The 24,829-nt window shown below is 37.3% G+C and overlaps 1 protein-coding gene across 1 annotated transcript in view; it reads right to left on the bottom strand.

Annotated features, from left to right (window-relative positions):
- Positions 1–2,943: 2,943 nt before the first annotated feature.
- The window catches only part of LOC139121965 (dynactin subunit 3-like), a 33,440-nt gene continuing 11,554 nt past the window's right edge, over positions 2,944–24,829 (bottom strand). Inside the window, exons 2-8 of the mRNA XM_070687303.1 lie at positions 19,494–19,727; positions 10,272–10,356; positions 8,814–8,900; positions 7,897–7,980; positions 7,193–7,251; positions 5,107–5,166; positions 2,944–4,807 (exon numbers count right to left, since the gene is read on the bottom strand). Coding sequence (XP_070543404.1) covers positions 4,718–4,807; positions 5,107–5,166; positions 7,193–7,251; positions 7,897–7,980; positions 8,814–8,900; positions 10,272–10,356; positions 19,494–19,610 — 582 coding nt within the window. The 5' untranslated portion in view covers positions 19,611–19,727 and the 3' untranslated portion in view covers positions 2,944–4,717. The remainder of the gene's footprint in view (positions 4,808–5,106; positions 5,167–7,192; positions 7,252–7,896; positions 7,981–8,813; positions 8,901–10,271; positions 10,357–19,493; positions 19,728–24,829) is intronic.

A 24,829-nucleotide genomic window follows, 5' to 3' on the forward strand; every position in this document is an offset into this window, starting at 1 on the left:
TTAATCCCTTATAATGACGTCAATTGCAACATCGATTAGGTATATTTGCATGATTTGTACGTCATTATACACTCTGGAGAGTGAGCTACCGTTATTAAATGCGAATTTTAGTGACATGCCATTTAATAAGACTTAGATTCAGACAGAGAAAACACACGGGCTGCGTTGTTTCAGTGTCGGGAGATGAGGAAACATCGACCAATCCTGAGTTTCATATTATTTACAGTGGAAGATGTCCCAGAACGGAAGTATGACGTCATTAGTCTGACGACACAGTACTTCACGGATGTGTGTCGGAAGTGAGAACGTGTGTGTAAATGTTGTATTTTTATTGGGAGCGAGAAACGGAAAATCCCGTGCTAGACGTTGTCCATGGAATATCTCAGCTGACCATATAACATTCCAGGATGTGTTGCAATGGAAAGCGTATTTATAATAATCCAAACCACCAGTTCCGCATTCTGCACTGAGATTCCTATACCTGTTGGATCAGACACCAAAGTTCTCATGATTATAAATAATCTATTTATGTATTAATTTATTATTGTCAGGCAGGTAAAGAGAGTGAAAACAAACGGTATTGCAAATTGGAATAATCAAACATAGATATGTCAATAGAGAATTAATTTTAAGAGTTACATAATTGAATTTTATGGAAATATGAGCAGTACATATACATGTAATTTAAAACATTAAATGTAAGATGGATTGGTCTCTTTAAGAAATTAGCAAAGAATTTCAGATCGAAATTCCAGTTAACTGTCAGTCAGGGTAATTACAGAGGAATATTCAAAAATACCATGTATACATTTGTGATTCTGGTATTTGATGGGAGATTCAATGTGCTATTCTCTGTGGGAGAATTATAACAGCTGCAAAAATGGCATCCTGATAAAATTTTTAACAGTTCAATTTGGTCAAACAGGTTTTGATGAGTTTCCTGGTACATGGTAATTTACATGATAAATGCATGATAATTTAAATTTTGTAATGTGCAGACAATGTAACAGTGTTACATAATTCATCAATAAGATCAGAAACTCAGGATTTGAACATTGTTAATATTGTATATACTCTTTTCCTAGTTGAAGGAAATTGAGTTTTTGCTGCAGCACCTTCATATGTTGAATATTTAACTGAACTATGTTTATCTCAACATTTTACAGAACATCACACACAGTTAACCTTGTGATAAAGAACACAATAAGTACTTATATATCACCGAATGTCAAATTCATGCTAACTATTCAATAAAGATTGCTCAGTGTACAAAGCATGTGGCCTCATGAAAATGAACTAACTTAAAGGGTCACAAGCTATAACTTTTGATTTTTCGCACACTATTTTTGTTTTGAATGTCAACAGCAAGTTCTTGTCCTACTCTCCAAAGCATGTTGAAAAATCTACCGTTTAGCTTTTCAACACAGCATCTATACATGTACATTGCACTGTCATTGTTTACATTTGTATTCTAGTCTGGACCAGAATTCACCTTTCAACAGTAACAATGCAGTCCACCACACATGTGAAGGCTGAGCTGACAAGGTTAATACTGCATCACCACACCACTGTGTATGGTATCACAATATGCTTCAGAGCATAGAACAACGAAATGTTATTTACAAAACGAAAAGTAAAAATAAGAAAATCTGGGTACTGGCTCTTTAATTTGAAAAATCAGTATATGTATTTTTGTGTCAATAGAAGATGGACCATCAAATTAGCTCGTCTGGCAAGGAGTAGATTAAAGGGACAATAACTGTGTTATTAGACTTTGATGTCTTCATTAAAACCACATCAAAGTATCTGCAAACAGAAAATATTGACTTCAGCTGTCCTTGAATAGTTGTTTAGAAATAGTGAAATCAATATTAAAAGGTATTCTGTCAATGATTTTGAAATTAAATGACACATACAGTCAGAGTTATTGTCTGCATTCAATGCACCCATGAGCCAGTCACTAAATTTCAATGCAGAAGGATAGTAACTCTGGAGTTTCCTTGAATATTTGGGAACAACGGGACAATAGCACTGCCCTTTGTTAACCTAATGATCATTCATACATTACAAGAAAAAAAGGACCAAAATATTGTATACCCGGTACTGTATACCAAAATAATATATTAGAAGACTATTTCTAGATGGAAAATTAAAAAATGGCTCTTAACTGAAGGAAGAAATTAATTCAACACATCTGAAATACAAGATACTTATTTCCCAGCAGCACTTGCAATATGCTACCATTTGAAACAGGGCCACCTGGTACGTTTCCTGCCAGGTGAAAATCTGCATCAAACGAAACCCCACAAAAGTTCAGAGACTAACTTGGACAATTCTGGTATTCACGTTATTTCTAGGAGTGTGAAATATGGCTTTCCGATGGTTATCTTCAGGCCAGCAGTATAATGACAATCCTTGTGTACATTGAGAGAAGACTATTGGCCTTGTCAGTTCGATTGCAGTTTTACATTTGTTCTCCAGCCTTGATATAGTTGACAACTCACTTAGTCGAATTATTTTGATACTGTGAAACAAATGCACATTTTTTGTGAACAAGCATGGAATGGATATACAGGAGTATGTCTACAATGCTAATACAAAGTGTCAGTTTGTTGTTAGATTTTACTAAACCAAGAAGTATTTGCTTGTAGCAGACTGGCACTGCCTTCCTCTTAAGACTGCTGAGCTGGCTGGCTGCAACTGTGTACCACTGTTCATCAAGCAGCACCTAACAGTAACAGACACTGTGTAGAAAGCAGGGTAGGCAGGGCTGATGAATCATCAAGAGCGCCCTCAACCAGAAATATCTCTATGTCTTTGTTCCACCACCAAAAACTCCTGATATGAGTGTTTGATACTAGTCATCAAATCGGTCAATTGGTTTATGGTAGGAAAAACTCTACTGCATAAAAGTACAAATAAAGTTACTATGACATAACTGGACACCAGTAAAAACAGATTTCAGTTTTATTTCTCATCATGGCAACAGAAGATATAGCACATGACAAATTGCACTCTTACAAATATTTTTGGAGATTCACGTTTTGAAGATTTTTTCCTTTCTTTCTCTGAGCGGTTTCAACTCATGGGCTGTGCATTTATGAAGTGTCAGATAGAGATAAACTAACAGTTTAATATTATGGTAGATACGATAAAAGCATGGTAACTTACATTTATTTTTCTACTACAAATAAATACTCTTTTCATAACTTTCGACAGTGATATTAACTTAGCAAAATAGCTCCATCCTCTTCCCAAGCATTCAGATGAAACCTTGATGTCAATGAATTAGCAGACTTGAATTGGCACCATTTCTGTTTGTGTGACGCTTGTTATCTTTGTAAGTTCATAAACAGAGTACAGATGTACAGGATTTATCATTACACAAACAAGTGGTTTGAATATCACAAGGAATTAAATTTGAAAATTCATTAATGAGACCAAAATATACATTTGTTCATGTTGCTTTCAGAAAGGTATATTAAATCTGTAAGACACATTTTAAAATTGACTTGACTCTATAAATTAAAACAAAGGAACATGTGTCTAAATAATTATATGCATACATATTTATGCCCCATGCCATGGCAGTATTTACTGATCTATCTCCAATCGTGTAAACTCAATCATTCCACAGCTGGATTATTCAACGACTTGAAGAACAACCATCTATGCAAGGTGGGCAATCAACTTGCTTATCAGGGTCAGTTGACATTAAAATATACCAGTGCTGTTACACAAACAAGATCTTCAATAGTCTGTCCAATGCATTGTACTTGATGCAAACATTTTGTGTCTTCAACATTTCTAAATCAAATAAGAGCTGAGGGAAATGTACAAGATACACTGCAATATTTGAAAGTTGAACTTTTCCATCTGGCAGATTGCAAAAATGAAATGAATCTGCATTTTTCAGAATTGGTTTTCAAACAAATACGTATTACCCTTGTCAGTCAAAACAGAGACACGAATGTGGTGCTCAATCTTTGCAAATTAAACAGCTCCAAATACTGCCTTTGAATTTTTCACAGCAGTTACTTCAGGTCACACTATAAGACAACAGTATTATTCACACACAGTTAAGCATGCTTGTCCTTTCAGATTTCCTACATGAAAATGTTCAACTTTGGTACATGTGTACTGCTCTCAGCATGCTAGACTGAGTATGAAATATTATACAAGACGGTATCTGGGAATACAGTATGTTGTGATAATCATAACAAAGCTAATCCGCATTAAGACCTAAGAAGTCAGTAATAATCTATGTTTGAAATATACAAATGAAAAGAAATTTAATATTTGCATTTGGAATAAAAATTTTGTACTTCTGCCAACAGGTAGGTACATGAGAATCTCATTTATTGTAGCAATACACATGCAGTATATAGAAACCACTTCTATTCCAACAAAGCAAGAATTTGAGTGTTCTGAGCGGAAGGGCTTCTTGACAAAAAATAATGCTATGCTAAAATGTAATACAAAGTTCTTTTGGGTGTAGCTATGGCCTATTCTACAAGCATTCATGATTTAAAACTAGCAAAGGACGTGGAGGAAACCAGTGATACTGGTTAAGAATTTCCTAGCTGCGCAAACGCTTTTGTCACATCACTTGCATTGATGAATTGCACACACTGCAGCTTACTGCAGCAGATGTCTTTCAGCTGAAAAGAGTATCATGGAATGACTGCATATCCTGACTCAGCAGACCCCGTATCTCCTAGTCTTCATCTGATTTATTCTGGGAAGCCACTTCATATTTTGTTATCATTTCATCCCACTGTACAAACTGTTTTGACAGCAAAGTTATCTGAAAGTGCCAAGTTAAGGTGATACATTTGCTACAACAATGAACTCATGCAGGGCAGTTTCATGGCTCCAACAACAACATTTTTATGTGGAACATCTTATCTTCTAACGATAACACTGATGATGTGAATTTCATATTCATATCAGAAAATGTCATAATTTTCGAATACAATAGAAATATCAAAAATATAACTATATGTTTGCATATCTCTGAATGATTGGGTCAGAAACTAGGTACACTGAGTGTACCCTGGACGGTAAGTCATTCTACCAGTTTATAATATAATGAGGTAAGGATACAATATTGTTATATGCCTCTAAGAGTTGTCTGGTTTCTTGACTTAGAGCATCAGCCTCCTCCTGTAAAAATATCAAGACATTTTGATTTAGTCCAAACATAATCATATTTGAAACAAATATTAAATTGTTACTCATTAATCAGAGGATACCAAGATAAATATCACTTTGTACTGTTTCAAAAATACTGAGATTAATCTTTTTTTTCCAAAAACAGTTGTGGTAAAAAAGAACTGGTTGTACAGACATGGCATCTGAATGACATAACTGAACAGGTCATTTCTAAGACATTATTTAGTACGATTGGAGATATTGCAGCATTATTTATAATAGTGAGTGGTGTTACCACAGAGAAGCCATTGCAGAACTTGTTACCAAGATGCTACATAGAACTTCCAGTATAACAAAACATCTTAGATAGCCCTCATATGTATACCTGTCTAAAATATCAACAAGACTAAAATATTATACCCATTTTCTCATGAATAGAAAACAGATTACAATTGCATGAAGATTAACCTTTCATAGCATCACCCTGCTAACATTAGATGATCATGAAAACACAGATCATGAAAAAGATCACAGAGGGTAAAATTGGTTCTGTAATACAATCATCATCACGCTCCCCAAAATAATACATTTGATTCTCATGCCAGATCTTTGGTAAATATGGGATGTGAACAGTTCTTTACTTTCATTTTGTTTGCCTTAAAGATCAAAGTGATGGGATAATGGTACCTTGTAGAAAGTTGGTTTGAAATAGTCCTGAAACTTGTTCACAATAATCAATGTTTTATATAGCTGTACATCATCAAGTTCAATGATCCTCAACAATTTTAATTCAATATACATAATATACATATAGTTCTCATCTTGATCTTTGCATCATCTTACCATATCATGTTAAAGCCAAAGGCTTACATTCAGTTGATCAAATTTCAAACTTCTGGAAATACTTATATGAGATACAAAAGACGTCATACATGAAGTGTGTTTATCACAGGCTCTGGACTGTGAACATTTCACTTAACGTGAATTGTGGAACATTTGTGAGTTGTTCAAAGTACAGCTTAGATATCTCCTTAAAACTATATTCTGGACCTATTTGGATTCACATGGCACTCTTGATATTCATTTGAAGGGAAAAAACTTCATTACAAGTGCAAAAATCTCTGTTTGCAAAGCTTGGTACACTTGAATCAAAGTATATGCAGCCAGGACGCCCCCTTGCCACAATGTCCCCAAAATCAAACCTGTTGTCCCCCACTCTCCCACACTGTGGGTCACCTAAGGCGTACTTTTGAGTTGACTGTGGTGGTTGTAGTCTGTAGGTAATACCTGACACTGACAATGACCTTTGTTTTGCATGATCATTTGAGGCTTCTATTTCCATTCTTTCGGAGCTGTGATTAGAAGTAATTAAAATGCTGCACTTGATATTATAATTTGCTTGTGGTCTGCCTGAGCTCTCTCATTTGTGGCAGATACAATACATTAGCTGCTAGAGTTGCCTGCAATTCAAGCATGATGAAGCGGTCCTGGTAGCTTGAATTTTGTTTTGTGAAACTAATTGGTAACAAAATAGTACATTTGATTGACAACTGACACATGTTGTCATCAAAATGTATAAAATGTCCCCAAGAATAAATTGTAGGGGGACATAGTGTCCCCTCGTTTAAAATTCCTGGCTGCAACACTGCATATGTAATGAGCATATACACTTACATCAAGCTCTGAGACTGAAGGGTATAAGCGCCTTAGCCTGAGCCGCTACTTGCAAAGAAACCAGAATTTTTATGCAATCTCTAAATTATGTGCCTAGCCTCAGTCTGAAATCAAGTTCAAAGTTAAGAACTGTACACTTAGAATATGTAATTTTACAGATATCTTCATTTTGGGCAAGGCAGGTGCATTGTCACTTGTTTTTATTTCTGCAAATGGGTATGTTGCCGGTGTAGATCAAAGCACATGAGTAAGAAAAACAAGATTTTTTTCAGCTGTTTTGTGAAGGATATGTGCATCATGCATTTTCTCCAAATTCTACACCTATAAGAATTCCATTCCAAGAGTTGTTCCACTAATAACTTACTTTTTGAGTAATGTTAATGACAGCTAAGGACTGCATTTTGTCAGACATGTTAGAAGTCACTGTAAAAGAACAGAAATATAACAACTGATGAATTTGTGATATGAACCCATCGCTTCAATGACAAGATGGTGTGGCAAAATAGACATTCAGTAAGATGGTTACTTGAGAGCACTTTAGTCATCAAATAATCATAGACTGTCACACGAGTTATCATGCTCCAATCTGACTTTTCTGTATAATACCTGAATTCTGACAACAACAGGAGATTCAATATATTGTGCCATGTTTACAGGGTGAAGTACACATAGACCTTCATGCTATCAGGTAGATACTGTGAAACTTTGTTGTAGTTGACTTATATGCTCTTGCGAACAGTAATCTAAATACAAAAACATTTATACTAGCTATTCAAGTGAAAACTTTGTGTGACATTTCATTCTAGAGTACATGGTGTTTGGCCTTGGAGTGTAAACTGGAGGTTGGTTACAAAGTTCAGGTTTGAAGTGGTTTATAAATGTATGAAGATGTCTTGTTTCGTCCTGAATTCTGCCCCTGGATGTGATGTCCAGACAAGGAATGAATGACTATGATTTAACACTTTTTCTATTCCAGAGATGCAAATTTCCAATAATGAAAAATTGGATCTGTGAAATTTCTACTATAATGAAACCAGGCATTACAAACATAATGAGTGTCATGTTTACCTTTCAAATGTTCACTATCTAGAATATCTTTCATCTTTTGAACTTTTTCCAGTAAAGCAGCCTGTGTCCGAAGATGTTTTTCTTCTGCAAATGAATTCAAGAAACTACAGTTATTAACACTACATGCTTCATGATGATTCACAGATTTGAATATTCTGAAGAATAATACAAAATGCTGCTGTCAACAAGATGCAGCTTCAATCTGGGTATCGTTGATTCAATAATGAGAAAAGCTTATCATTACGGACGAGTTACACTGTTGATATAAAAATGTTGGCAATGATTTAGCATTTCAATTTGACCATCCTGTTGTTCATCACAAAATATTACTTCTTCATACTCATGTTGAGTATAATTTGTTAGTGGTCATAGTCAGCTCAGCTGAAAAGGCATTCATTATGAAGCAACCTCAAGCGTTACAAAACTGTGGTTTGCCAAAAACTAACAATGACTTCCTATGTTGAGGTTGGACCTACTTTCACTCTGCAGCATTTCTGTGGCGATATTTTTAACCAACTACAGAAACTTGCTACGGCATCTGCATTCATGTTTCTACTGCTCTCAAATTTGGCCATCACTATTTTCAGTAATCTATCAACAATAACTTTGAAACTTTTGGACAAATTTTTCTAAAATATTTTCAGATTTGCTTCAATGTACAGAGTTGCTATGGTGCCAATGCTAAAGCTAAGAAACCAGTATCCGAGGTTCTTCCTCGTTGGGAAAGTATTATTGGCGAATTCAGTAACATTGACTCAACATGTTTTATTTGTCAAACTTATTTTTGATAACCTGATCTTCCTAACTTGTGTTCTGTTGATTGAATGAGCTCTAGTTATACTCATGACAAGCATAACGACAACACTCTTGCCCATATAATCTATGTTGTAAATGAAAGATTTGTTAAAATTCCTCACCTGCAAGTACAATTTCTGCTTTTAGTTCATCATCAAGAGTAAGCTTATCGACCAATGATGGATCTAAACACTCCTCCAACTCATCCACTGCAGATAATTAAATATTATACGAATGCAAAATTTCAATTTAAATAGCAACAGGAAAAATTTCCCCAGTGTTTTCGTTCCATGGCTCATATTGATGATATATTACTGCTTAAACATCATGTTTCATTTGTAAGTAGACCAGCAATTGTTACTAATCCTAACAAATCATAAAAATATAAAAATTCACAATAATTGTGCGCAAGTCTCATTCATTCTACTGTTTTTGTTGCATCAACAGTTCTCTTTTCATATTTGGTAACCTGCAAAATGGCCATTTTTATGTGTTTGATGTCAGACATTACGTACATATTTGACAACCAATTTTGAACCATCTAGCATACATCCTGTATATTCTTGCCTTTTACCTTGACAATGAAACCAAACATATTTGAACATGTCAGAGTGGATTTGAGTAAGTGCCCACTCCAATTTCTAGGGAAAATAATATGATCCAGACCAGTCTGACCTTAGGTGCAGTGTTTATGATCATATGTTAACTTTATCAGCAGAATTTCTAATCTAGGTAAATGGCATGGGAAAGTTGGCAAAATTTCATTGTCTCCTAACATAAGAACCAAGATGCCCTTGAAATTGAAATTGAAAGTACGCAAGTCAGATGATAGCTGTGCACATATATCAACACAACTACTGTACAGAGAGTAGCCATCACTATGATATTCCTTGAAGGTACTGGATATGTCATCTCAGTGATCAAACTGACACACTACTAGGCATCATCTAAAATCCTCATAGGTAACATATAATCTGTTACTTTGTTATACTGTATTGTTATTCACAAAATACTGGGATTTATGTCTGAGTACGTTGAACAGTGGAGGTATTGTCAAGGACAACACTGAAGTGTGTGACGTACTGGTATGAGGACATACATCATGGTATTTTGTGAACAACCTTACTATTATACACCTATTTAGTCAAATTTTAACAGAAAAGTTGACATTGTAACATTTTGAAAATGTCCTGTTGTACACTGCATCATGTGATCAGCAGACTGTGAATGAGTTCAGCGCTTTGGCAATATAGAAAGAAAGAAATGTCGACCCATGCAGGGCAGAGCAGTGCACCTAATAGTTCAGCAGCATAATTTCGATAAATTCACAGGTTTTGGAATGGTCAATATTCACTGTGTGACATACCACTGGTTTGATGTATATTTTTGAAAAAAATTGCAAAATCTGGTCTTGTTGACATAAAGTAGCTATGAGGGTAAAGGTTAGATAGCATCCAATAACACCAAAAGTTATTGTGTTCCTCATCAATGTTATTGGGAATGTGTCTTCTTCTCCTGAATCTTACTGTATGATGAAACTCAATAGGTCACTGATGTAGGTGTATAATAAATGTACTTACATCTCTTCCACAGTGCTCCAATGTTGTCTCTCCCAGCAGTTGCAGTATTCATACTTTGGGAAAAGTTTGCTACTGTATCGAGCAACTACAGGAATAGAAAGATATTTTTCAGAGTTGGTTACACCATGGTGTTCAAGGTCAATAGACATGATGGTATTAAACTCATAACTACTGGTCATGTATCCATAACTGACACATAACAGGGACAAACCACTATCTTTTGACATTGTTATGGTTATATTTTATTCAATGGAGCAACTCTTCACATCTACGCTCCCCTTCTAAAGGAACTGCCTGCATTTAATTTCTGCCACGTGTCATATCAGGAAACATTTACTTTTCATTCAGAATTGTGAACAAGTGGAATATTCTGTTAAACAATATGAAGTGTGATAATTCTTATTTTCATTATAATAATAATTCAATGAAAACTTTCCAGACTTTGACATTTTGCTGAACTTGAATCAAATGCAAGTGAAACATTTTTAATCATTAAAGAACTGTATTTAAAATAGATACATTTGTAAGGCCACATTTTATGGAACGTATAGAATTTGAAATTCTTCACATGAAAAGTGAATGCATTCAACTCTTTCTGGCCATAATACTAATCTGGTGACATATGGATTTTTCTGCATATTTTGAAATCTAAAATGCTAATCTCCAATTCAGGGAAATATAAGAAAAACTGTTGGTCAGTGACGCAGTGTCTTGATCACCCATAAAGGGCCAATTGCTGTAACTTTTGAAGATTTATTTCACTTTTTTGTTTTGTATATCAATTGCAGGTTCTTGTTCAACTCCCCAAGGCATGCTTAAACTCCTACTATTTAGCTTGCCACCAGTGTTTATATGTGTAGTATGCACTCACAGTCGATACAAGGATATGGCCATTGTATGCATTAGAAACGCAGAAAGTTCAGAAACAGAATTTTCAGTTCTTACAACAGTGATTGGTCATCTACTGTCAGTCTGCGATCATTTGAAACACTTATATTTGGGAATGCTGACTGAGCCAATGAGTGTACGGCAGCCATCGGTAGAAAGGGTCCCCTCAGAAATTGTACCGCAAAATGCACAGAAGATCAATTTTGATGCAAGGATGATAGCAGGTATGAATTTAGAGATGTAGTGGAAGCCATCGATGCTGGTTTACTGAACGATGTGTACCTTCTCCGAACTCAGCGATAGCCAATTTGTTTCCAAACTTCCTACATTTCTAATGCATACACCGGCTGTGTATCGCACCACAAGCGATTGTGAGTGCACTGTTATTGTTTACATTTGAATTCTAGTTTGTACAAGAACTTTCTTGTCAACAATAACAATGCAGTCTACACATGCACAGGCTGAGTTGACAAGCTAAATACTTTGAGTAAGAAGAAAAAGAAAGTGTGCTTGACTTGAAAAACAAAAACAGTGAAAAGGTCATCAATAGTCACAACTGTGCTGGTCAACATGATCTGCGTGATACCTCCATGATCCAAGCTCTGACCTGTTGGCACGGCTATGGCTTCATCACAGGCTCTGGGCTCACTTTACATACGGTCCTGTGATTGCTATGTCAAAGGGCCCTACATGGTTGCAGTACTGGAGTTCGAGGTTTTGTCGGGGGGTGTGGGCTGGGTAGAAATACAAAACAGGCAAAACCTCGAGCATAGTACTGCAGCTAGGCTGTACTGTGTACACCGTAGTCCGTACGTAAATGCCATGTAGTTGGACTTAGACTACACCCCCCAGCCCAAAACTCGGCCGGTACCAATTCTCGCCCAGCGCGAGAAAAAACGTTACGAAGTCTGCCGTCATTATAATTCTACGTCAGTTCCGCATTGCTATGGGTTCTGGGTATAATCAGCAATCTTACCGCCAAATTTGACGATCCTGGAGCGAAGCAGCCTGCCGCGATCCGCAACAACCGAGAAGGTGCGTATATCGATTCTCATTTCCACTGTGCTTTTAACGGTAGCTAGGATTTTGGCACCATTTTCTGACTTCGTCTCGCGAAGTCAAGACGACTTTTTAACTGCCTAAATACTCATCAATGTTCTTTGGTAATCTGTCGATGCGGCAATTAGTGTCATTTGTGGCTGATTGACAATTTTCGCGCCTCTTAGCAAGGATCTTAAGAAATGGTAATGCCCAAAAATCGGCCGCTGTTTTGTGCGCTTGGAGTCACCCACTCTTGCAGTCATTCTGTTAAATTGTTGTCAGCAGCAGTAGTAGTAGTAGTAATAATAGTAGTAGTTAAAGTAATAATAATAATAATAATAATAATAATTGTAACGATAACGACAACAATAACTTATTATTATTATTATTATTATTATCATTATTATTATTATTATTGGTGTGACATTATAATTAGTAGTTTTATGTTCCTTTTCTTTGTTGTTGTTTGGTAACATCTTTACAATTTTTTGCTGATGGCTATCCTTCATGTTTGAGACAAGACTATTATTCTAAAATAGCATGTTTTGATGAAATTCATTGCTGTGGCATGATTGGGGAGGATATAGGAAGATGTCAAATCCAATTCCTATTAATCCTAACAATATTATACAGAACATTCTTAAGCAGTAAAGGGAAAAATATTTTCATGTTTTTTTTTACTACAGAAAATAAATTTAAAATGGAAAAAAAAAAGCACTTGAAGGTGCTGTCAATGACATCATTGTAAACAAACTGTCTTGGCGGAAAGCTGCAGCCAAATGGAATGTGAAGAAGTCAACTCTCGGTGATAGGATAACAGGCCGAAATGCAATGGGTCGAAGAAGTGGACCACCCCCAATATTAACAACAATGGAGGAAGATATGATTGCTGACTGGCTCATTGGAATGGCTGAGAGGGGGTTGGTGTCACAAAAAGTCAACTTCTTAACACAGTAAAGAAAATACTTGATAAAGATGGAAGAGTAACACCTCTCAAACAAAGAGATCCACCAAATTTACCTGGGAACAAGTGGTATCGGTGTTTCCTCTAACCTTAAAGTAAAGATGGTTAGCACACGCAAACTTGATCTGAAGAGGGCAAAGGTTAGCAAAGTTGAAGTTGATAAGTGGTTTGAAGATTTCGAAGTATTCCTATCAGATCATCAACTCCTTGATAAGCCAACTAGCATCTGGAATTGTGACGAGAGTGGATTTTCCATGCAAGTTAAAACAGGCAAAGTACTGGGCCCATCCAAAAAAACAGTGGCAGTTCCACAGTTGACAGCTAATAGCAAATCTCAGCTAACAGTACTAGCCTGTATAAATGCTGCTGGTGGTGCCATCCCCCCATATGTTTTGTTTCCACTGAAAACAGCACCCCGTTCATGGAATCCATTGGCTGGCTGTGTACCTGGGTCAAGCTGTTACTTCACTGAAACTGGATGGATGGAATCTGCTGCATTCTACTCATGGCTTGGAAACCATTTCATTCCTAACATTCCTCCAACAAGACCTGTGGTCCTGCTCTATGACAGTCATGAGTCACACCTTGACCTTGAGACTTTTAAGCTGGCGGAAGAAAACCAAGTCCTACTTTACCGTTTGTTGCCAAACGCATCCCATTTCCTACAGCCATGTGACGTATCCTTGTTTTCGCCACTGAAAAGTGCGTGGAGCAGAGCTGTCAGGGAATACATGAATGAGCATCCTGGTGAAGAAGTGAATAAGCAGACCTTCTCAAGGGTGTTCTGTGTTGCCTGGCAACGAAGTGTCACAATAAAGAACATAACTGATGGCTTTACCCGATCAGGAATCTATCCAGTGGATAGAAGCAAAATAAATGACAAGTTGTTGCTGCCATCATCAGTCTTCACAGAAAATGCAGTAGAAGAGGCAAATATGGAGTCCACTGCGACTGACAAAAACTCTAACAGCATGCTATCCATGTTGAAAGAGGTGTTGACAACACCTGAGAAGGAGAAGTACAAGCAAAGGATGGCCGAAGGATATGACTTGGAAGGGAGTCCATCTTATCGGTTGCCGAAAAGGCTACACTTAACTGAAAGCACAAGCCAGCCAGTCATCATTCCTAACACACAACTTACCCCTAGTTCACTATGTGCCACACAAGCCTGTACTCCACCTACAATGTATGCCTGCCAAGCTGCCAATCCTTCACCAGTACAACTTGCCACTACAACTACCACACCCACTTACCAAGCCACCAGTCCATCACCAGTACAGCTTGCTGCTACTAGTACTACAACTATCACACCTACTTACCAAGCCACCAGTCCATCGCCAGTACAGCTTGCTACTACTAGTACTACAACTACCACACCTACTTACCAAGCCACCAGTCCATCGCCAGTACAGCTTGCTACTACTAGTACTACAACTACCACACCTACTTACCAAGCCACCAGTCCATCGCCAGTACAGCTTGCTACTACTAGTACTACAACTACCACACCCACTTACCAAGCCACCAGTCCATCACCAGTACAGCTTGCTACTACTAGTACTACAACTACCACACCTACTTACCAAGCCACCAGTCCATCGCCAGTACAGCTTGCTACTACTAGTACTACAACTACCTCACCCACTTACCAAGCCACCAGTCCATCGCCAGTACAGCTTGCTACTACTAGTACTACAACTACCACACCCACTTACCAAGCCACCAGTCCATCGCCAGTACAGCTTGCTACTACTAGTACTACAACTACCACACCTACTACCAAGCCACCAGTCCATCGCCAGTACAGCTTGCTACTACTAGTACTACAACTACCACACCCACTTACCAAGCCACCAGTCCATCGCCAGTACAGCTTGCTACTACTAGTACTACAACTACCACACCCACTTACCAAGCCACCAGTCCATCACCAGTACAGCTTGCTACTACTAGTACTACAACTACCTCACCCACTTACCAAGCCACCAGTCCATCGCCAGTACAGCTTGCTACTACTAGTACTACAACTACCACACCCACTTACCAAGCCACCAGTCCATCGCCAGTACAGCTTGCTACTACTAGTACTACAACTACCACACCTACTTACCAAGCCACTAGTTCATCGCCAGTACAAGTCACCCCTGGCAGTACATCCATACCCACCTACCAAACTCTCACTACCACACCCCATCTTCCTGTTGCTGCCAGAGGAATTCTTCACTACCCCAACATTGGCAAGAAGAAAAAAAGGAATCAAGTCCGGAGGCAAACATTGAGGTTACCCAATTTCTTGAACGGCCCTGAAGCCATAAAGCTTATACAAGAGGAACATTTGCGCCAGTTATTTGAAGATAAAGAAAAGCAAGTAAAAATGCAGGAAAAAGAAGACAAAAAGAAACAGAGGGAAGACCTTGTTGCTCAAAGAAAACATGAAAGAGAAGAGAAGAAAAAAGAAAGAGAAAGGAAAAAGATGGAAGACCTTGAAGCTAAAAGGAAAAGAAGACAGTCACGGGAAAGTGCCAAAAAAAGACAACGCCGTGTCTTCAGTGATGAAGTGGATGATCTTTGCAAAATTTGTTTGATTGCCTATAGCGATGATGAACGTGAACATGCAACATGGGTTCAGTGTGAAAAACAAGCAGGTGGCTGTGATAGCTGGATGCATGTGTCATGCATTCCCCTTAGTTATGACACCAGTGCCATTGGCAAGTCAAATACCCCCTTTGTTTGTCACGAGTGTGATCAAAACAGCAATGAATTGTAATCAAAACAGCTAGAAAGTGAAATCAGTGTCGGTTGGATTCCAGCTAATTAATCATTAATGTTTTTTTTTACATGCCAGGTTTCAAATATGCCGCAGATCAAAATCCTCAACGCTGTCATAAAAGGGTAAGAATTAGCAGTGTCACCCTTTGATTGCCAGTCTTTTTGTCACCATTATAAATATAGCCCAATCGTTTCTTTTGAAATATTTGCAAAAATTTTGATAATAAAGTGTAGTCAAGGAATGTCATGCCCATTTGTTCCAAAATTCTTTTTAAAATTACAGGAAAGTTCAAAGAAATTAGTACAATGTTGATTTAAAATTTTGCTGGAAAAATTTACAGTACTCAAAGGGTTGCAAGGTCCATTAACTATAACTTTGGGCTTCAAATTCTCTCCAAATAGTTTGATTTGTGAAAGTAATGAGACAACACTCTGACAAAACATTTACAATGCAGTATAATAAGGAAAGTGTAGTATCAGATCTCATCAGTCAAATGAAATGAGTGCTAATGAATGCAATGTCAAACCAAAGTCATTGATGAATCACAGCCACACTTAAATTAAGTTTGAAACCTCCCAATTTAATGTGTGTTGTTGATCTGGAATGATTAATGTTGTAGTGTAAATGTCATAGATACATTTTTATTTTGTCAAGGTACCACTATTATCAGGTTAGGGCACCTGATGGGTTGCCACTTATGGTGAAAAAAGAATATGGCAACAAACGTGACAAATATGCCCTAATGGGTGGTTACCTGAACTGAAAGATATCCAGCCTGAGCTACACAATGTTGTCACTGATGAAAAGAGACACCTCAGACTTCCCCAAGTGGCTGGAGTGCCAATGGGACACGTCCCATTTATTATGAGTGAAGGCCTGTACCGGTGCATTCATGAACTTGGAGCTGACGTTAAATGGTAACTTACAATGAGCATATCTGACTACAATCATAAAATAAATTTTTGAGGGGTTATTTTGTATGAAAGTGTAATACCATTAAATTTCTAATTCCATATAAAAATGCAATCAGCAACAATATTCAATATTCAATTATTGTTTCTGTACATTTACTTCATGTGTGAGCTTCAGTTCAAGTCAAAAAGATACTTGATAACTTTAACTTTGGTTCACATCACTTTAGAGTGCCACAGCAGAGTTAGTTTATAAATCTTTTAAGAAATTGAATCTCTGTGTGATTTTTACTTTCCATTTTTTTTTACTATTTTTCTCCCTTGTATTTGGAGATGTTATATGATACTGTGCATGAATGCAAACACATTTATGTGTCACATTGACTGCTGTTTTATTTTTAGTTTTGTAACTGGAGATCCTAGGCAGAGTTTCCCTCCATGGCCTCTTGTTGATGAAAAGGGTGGTGGAGCTGTATTGCCAGCTGAGTACACAGTTTCTATCTCAGAGGAGAAGTACACTGCTGCAAAGGAGTTTGTCACATCTTCTATTGAGAAAATGGAAGAGAAATCTGTCCTGAACATTGTGTTATTACAGTAGCAAATACATGACATTTGTTTGCATGAAGATTTTTATTGTATGCATGCTTATTAGTTAGTGAAGATAATTTTAAAACCCCAGAAATTGTTTCTTTTGATGACCAATATCAAATTCTATGTAATTTTTATTTGAATAACAGCTATCTTCATGTTTCACTATGTAAACAATGATGAAATACACAGTATTGGATCAATCAAACCGCCCTTTTGTTTGCAACAACATTGAAGTCCAGACTTTAAACTTATTTTCTGACATTTTGCTTTTTTACTCTTAAAAAAGGCTGTGTTTACCTTTTTACCATGTTATTGAAGGAAAACAAAGCATGTTAGGTGCACACAAGAAATTTCTTGAAAATTAATAGGCCAAAAGTTACAGTTGCTGGTTGCTTTGAAATATATGTAGACAAAAGACATTTTATTGATTCACACACAAAATTATTCCAAGACAAAAGCTAGTCTGATGATTGATTTTTTTTTAAGTTTCAAACAGTTTGCATTTACCGTCATTCTCAGGTTGTCTTTGAACTGTTCCCTCCACACTCCCATTTACATTTTTAAAATTCAGATTCTAAAGTACACTTGAAATGTATAATTATCTGTTATACGACTCTACAACAGTGCAACAACAATTTAGTGTATCAAACTACTGATATTTTACCAGAATCCATCATCCCATTGTTTGTTTAAACCTGTTGTACTTTTCTCTACACAAATGCAACTCAGGAATATTCGATTGTGCCATGCTTTTTATGACAAACAAGAACAGAAAATTTATTTAGTTTTCAGACATATATATTACTAAAATTATATGCCTTTTTTATAAATATATATATACAGTTATATATATATATATATATATATATATATATATATATATATATATATATATCCATTTTTTTCCATTTTCATTGACTCATTTGTAACTTAAAGGCCTACGTTGCCAACCAAGATTTAATTATTACAGGGTTTTAATTATTGGTGCTAAGTCTAAGCTGTGTCTAATATTGGGCCACTGATAAAAAGTACATTTTTTTCACCGTCCATGCAATATGTTTTTCAGTTTCAGTTTTTGTTGTTTACAAATAAAGTATTGTTGAATAATGAGATTCTGTGATTTAATGTGAGTGGGTGCTGTGTATGTACATGTTACAATTAGTTTGACCTGTGGTAATAATATCACAAACTTGGTTTTGGTGCATATGAAAATTTCTCAAATATTTTAACATTTTGCTAAAATTGCTATCAAATTAATGCTTGATTATTTTCACAATTAAAATATGAATTTTATTGTTAAGGGAAATCAAGTCATTTATTTTTTTTTTACTCCAGCGTCAAAAAATGTTTGCTTTTGTGTGATATCAGTCATATCCATATTTACGCATATTATTACAAATTTGATTCAAAATTTAGGAAATTATTCATATCAACTGAACTAGGATGAGTGATTTTAAGTGTTGGGGTACTTTAAGAAATGTTTCCGCGTGTCCCATTGCCCTTTGTTTACGCTGACAACGATCAGATATTAACGTCTGGACGCTGGAGATCCAGAGTCAACAGTGCACTGCAGTGAGGGCCCGGTTGAGAACAGTTCTCCGTGAAAACTGAATTTTTTTACGGGAATTTCGGTGGTATACAATGTTTTTATGATCAGTTCTGTTCTAAAACATGTTTGTGGCTAATAGTTTTTAAAAGAATGTGTGAAATTTATGTATGTTTGGCAACGGTCAGGCCACAAACGCCAGGTCAAAAGTGTGGTTGAAAATAGGGCGTGATGGACGACTACTGGAACAGCTGCAGTGTTCCTTTTTGTTGTTGCTGCCCTTTAACCTTTGCTCGTGTGACCTTTTTGTGTGATTGTTCGTGAAGTCAGACCTATTGCCTACAGTCAAAACAAGGAAGTCTGGCAAATCCCGTTAGCGGCGGAGTGTGAGTAGCGATTTTCATTAAAGCGGCCGAGTTTTGGGCTAGGGAGTGTAGTGTAAAGTACAGAACACAATCATTGGACATCAGCTCATTAAACGATCTTATTAAAAGAAGAAAACTACACCTGCCTTTTTGTTGTCTCTAGTTGTGGATACCCTTCTATTTCCGAACAACCGATCCTCGACAACTTTCAGTCGTGCATTAAGAGATTCAAGCGTCTGGTCAGCAGAGTCGGCGGTCGCCATTTTGATGTTTCGGTGATGTCATTGGGCTCCCTAGCCTGCCGCCTAGCAGCTTCAGATGATAGACAAGTGCCCCTATGAAGGTGTTCATTATGTTATTACCCAAACAATATTTCTGGGCTGACTTGCAGCAGTTTCGAAGGTTGTAGCTGGTTGGCCGATTCAAATTATATAATTTGCATATGTGCATAATTTACCTAGAAGCAGTAATGCATTGACGGTTGTGGGCTCTGTTCAATGTTGTCAATTAAACCACAGTAGTAAGAAATTGGAATAAGCTAAGTGTTCTTAACTATTTGTGCGTCTATTTTTTTTAATGTAAATTTGGTATGCTTGTTCTACACTTGGTTTTTTTTTTTTTTTTTTTTTTTGAGGGATTATGTCGTTCACGACAGCTTGTTCATGCTTTAAACTTGCGTTCTTTTTCTGTTGATCATAGCTAGGCTTTTTCTGTGTTGAGCACTGTTGATTGTGTTGATCAGTGTTGATCACAGGCTTTTCTGTGTTGAGCACTGTTGATCATAGCTAGGCCTTTTCTGTGTTGAGCACTGTTGATCATAGCTAGGCCTTTTCTGTGTTGAGCAGTGTTGATCATGTTGATCAGTGTTGATCACAGGCTTTTCTGTGTTGAGCACTGTTGATCGTGTTGATCACAGGCTTTTCTGTGTTGAGCACTGTTGATCGTATTGATCACAGGCTTTTCTGTGTTGAGCACTGTTGATCACAATTAGGCTTTTTCTGTGTTGAGCAGTGTTGATCATGTTGATCAGTGTTGATCACAGGCTTTTCTGTGTTGAGCAGTGTTGATCATGTTGATCAGTGTTGATCACAGGCTTTTCTGTGTTGAGCACTGTTGATCACAGGCTTTTCTGTGTTGAGCACTGTTGATCATGTTGATCAGTGTTGATCACAGGCTTTTCTGTGTTGAGCACTGTTGATCACAGGCTTTTCTGTGTTGAGTAGTGTTGATCATGTTGATCAGTGTTGATCACAGGCTTTTCTGTGTTGAGCACTGTTGATCACAGGCTTTTCTGTGTTGAGCACTGTTGATCATGTTGATCAGTGTTGATCACAGGCTTTTCTGTGTTGAGCACTGTTGATCATGTTGATCAGTGTTGATCACAGGCTTTTCTGTGTTGAGCACTGTTGATCACAATTAGGCTTTTTCTGTGTTGAGCAGTGTTGATCATGTTGATCAGTGTTGATCACAGGCTTTTCTGTGTTGAGCAGTGTTGATCATGTTGATCAGTGTTGATCACAGGCTTTTCTGTGTTGAGCACTGTTGATCGTGTTGATCACAGGCTTTTCTGTGTTGAGCACTGTTGATCACAGCTAGGCTTTTTCTGTGTTGAGCAGTGTTGATCATGTTGATCAGTGTTGATCACAGGCTTTTCTGTGTTGAGCACTGTTGATCACAGCTAGGCTTTCAGCTCAGGGCTTTTTCTGCTGTTTTGAGCACTGGAACTTTAGCATTAATTTTTCCCTGGCATATTGTCCTAATCTTCTCCAATATATTTTAAATCACCCCCATTAAGCCACATTACCTGCATTTACATTCATTTGTCTACTACTGGCGACGGATTCGTTGAATAAAGTTTTGGTATCTTCGCGGGATTTTGAAATCGGCCGCCATTTCCAGGGGCTCTTCACGTGACTAAGAACGCAATGAATGCAACGTCACGCAGCGATATTTTAAACGAGAATGGGAACTTGGCGTGTGACTTACAAATGGGCCGAGTGAACTTCTCGTGAACTCATATCGCCATACAATGGACTCGACGGAAGGCGTAAGTAATACATATGTATATATTTTTTTCAAAACAAGTGCACATGTCTGGCAAATTCAACATGTTCATGTTCGAATGCAGACTTTTCTCACTCATCAGGTATTTACTTTGACCGTCATTTCTATCGAGAAAACACATCCAGCAACTTTTAGCGATTTAGAAACCTTTGTAGGACGCCTGAAATAATATGCCGATCACAAGCTGTGGCCTGAATCCAGGATTTGAGTTGTAAGAATCGCACAACACTCGCAGAATTGTGATTTTTCGATAAACGGCTATGATTTCTCGACGACATATGTGCAAAGTTTTCCGCTGCCGCCTGTGTTTGTAAGCTTATGCGTTGTTGCTTACGGCAAAGTAGTTACGTTGCAGTCGAGTCTACATGAACGTGAATACTTTCCCCGATACTTTCACATCAGCGATATCCAGCATTGTATTATTCGGGGCTACGACGAAAGGACGGATCTGTCTTATTGCAAAAACAAAAATCGCTTGCAGTGCAGTGCAAGCCTCACTTTACAGCCGTAGATTTTGGGCGCGACGTTACTCCATGGCTGGGCTGTCTGATGAGTGATGACCGGCTGCGGCCGGAAGTTCATGTTGACCACACGGGCTGATCTTTTTATCTCAGACTATATAATCATAGCCTATCCATCTTGCTTATCTTCGAACCGATGACCGTAGAGGATAAAATAATTTACATTCACCTAGCTAAACAAACTGGATTTACGATGATCAAACTTGCATTTTTACCTTCACGGATTGAGTTGACCCTCAAAGAGTCCAAGCATTTTATCGTGGGTTTATAGTGCGTATCCCATGAGCGTTTTTCTCTGATCTCGGGCGCAGCGTAGCCCAACATGGAAAACGTAAACACGATTTCTATTATTTGAATATGACGTTATTTTTTGATAGAATTTTAACAAAGATACGTTAGGAAAGAGGGAGAATCTGCAAGACAACGCTAGTTTGTTTGGACTGTAAAAGCTACAATGCAGAACCAGCAGTGAGCCACTACAGCTGTATATGCAGCGCACACAAAAAATGTTTGTGGCAGCACTATGGTCTTTGGCTAAATAGAAACAGACTGACAGATAAAATACTTTAGAAAATAGGAGTGCAGTCAATACAAGATGTGAATAAACTATAACACAAAGAAAGATAAACACTCATGCATAACTATAAACTTACATAAATAAGAGACCCTAGAAATAAAGGCCTATGCACAATAAAACAATAAAACTGAGTAAATCAGCTCTGGGAAGTCGATTAAAAATAAAATGAACAGCAATGAAATCATGAAAGTAAAGAGCAAACTATATGGACGCTGAAAATGGCATAGCAGAGTAATTGAAAGAAAGGAGTATGCAAGTTGATTCTAATGTAACGCTTTGAAATGCTCCGGCATACATATCATTTAGTGTTCAGATTTATTTTGCTTGTTTTTTTCACTGTGTATGTGTACATGTTTCTACATATTTCATTGTCTTGTTTTTGTACCCATTTTTCAGCCAAAGGTCCCTGCGAATACATATTTCATAATCCGACTTTTGGACCTGTCATAGTCTTCATGATGGTCTGCTCTTGGGAGATGAATTGTATCGTTAAGGACTGAAATGTCCGTTTCATTGGTTTTGACATGTTTACTCAACATTTTCACATAGACATCACCGCCTCCTTCATCCAATGAAAGCTAAGAGCACATCAATGTTTCAAGCACAGTTAGAGGCAGGGAAAGATGCAGGGGTAAAAGCAGAGGTCATGCAAGAAGAAGAGGTAGAGGAAGAGGTAGACACACTACTACAGAAGCCAGACCATCATCAAGTAATGAGGTCTTACTCAATATAGAATAGAGGAAGGTAACGTTACGGGTAAGTCATTTATCATATATGTGATAGTGTGAATATTGCCTTTTTCTTTATCTTCAGACCCAAAGGGTCCACATTAGTGCTGGTACAGCTATTTTACTATCATGGTGTGTGCTCTTATGCTCAGTCACAATGATGTCTTTATAAACTTGGTGCACAGACATGCATGTAAAAAATTTGTCATTTTCTTTCAGGCCATGATAGAACAAATGAACGACACAGAAAAAAATGACCAACTGCTAAAGATTATTGAGAACCAACCAAGTCTTGTGTTTAACTTGGCAGTACCGCAACCACAACAACCTGGAGTGGGCGGATACCATCCATCAGAATCATCTTCCAAACCAGATTGGTGTGTTTGCACATTTTGTAGGGAAATGCCCACACAAACCAGAGAGAAAGTGCTGTGATAGACCTCATGAATTCTGTATGTCACAATCACCGTGAGTAGTTAACTTGTAAGCTTTGAAACTGTGCTACTCATGCTTCTGAAAACTGAAAGCAATCCAGCAAGTTAGTCCTGATTCACAGACTTTGGGATTATTTTAAGCATCAACATGCAGTACAGGTAGCTGCACTGACTCTGTACTCAGTGAAGTCATCGTATTATTTAAGACAATGCACAAATCTGCAAGAATCATCAGTCTGTAATTTGATAATAATTTTGATAACAATTAACTTCCATGTGTCATGTTCACTCAAAGTTCCACAAAAGTTCCACATTAAAAGTCACCAAATCATGAAAATAACTAAACTCAAGTTAACACTGATTTATCATAGGATACATTGATCTAGACCAAACAGACGTAGGATCAATGGAATCAATTTTTTCCAAAACTCTAGATTACCTCTAACATTGTCTTTCTTTATCTTTTAGGATTTGAGAATCTTCTGCTTGAACGAAGGGGTCCTGGCAATAGCTAGGGCTTACCGAAGGGATGTTTTGGCATTGAACGAGGATGCAGACCTGAATAAGTGTAACAGACATGCTGCGTATAGGCAGTTTATTCTGTGGCAGTATGGAAGATTGGGTGCTGGGGACAGAAGGGTCATTCCTAGTTGTTGTGTGTGGGCCATCCGTGATAAGTTCCCAGACAGATTTGGACAATACACAGGATTTAATCCTGGGAGATTGGCCTAAGTTTAATCGGTTGTTACATTTGATGTTATTCTGTCAGTGATTATGTTGTACACTTAAACATGTTGACTTTTCCTTTGATGTTTCGTTATAAAATGAATAAATCTGTTGAAAACAATAATTTGTGTTTGCTCCTATCCCAGTAACTGGTGCATAACTGGTGCATAAAATGTGAAATAGTTAAATAAATTCACTAGCCACCACTGTTACCTTGCAAAAACGGAACAATCTTTATTTATACCTGGCCTGGCTGTTTTGTTGTCACTGGTGACACTGCTTATTGAGAGGTAAATGTCAGGGCATGTACAAGCCTGCGGGACGGAAGAGTTCTTCCTCCTGAGTGGTTCGATATGAAAACAACAACAACAACAAAACTTATACAGAACAACAATAAAACTTTAAATATACAGAAATCGATAAACTGCTTCA

Source organism: Ptychodera flava, chromosome 21 (genome assembly GCF_041260155.1).
Source record: "Ptychodera flava strain L36383 chromosome 21, AS_Pfla_20210202, whole genome shotgun sequence".
NCBI lineage: Eukaryota > Metazoa > Hemichordata > Enteropneusta > Ptychoderidae > Ptychodera > Ptychodera flava.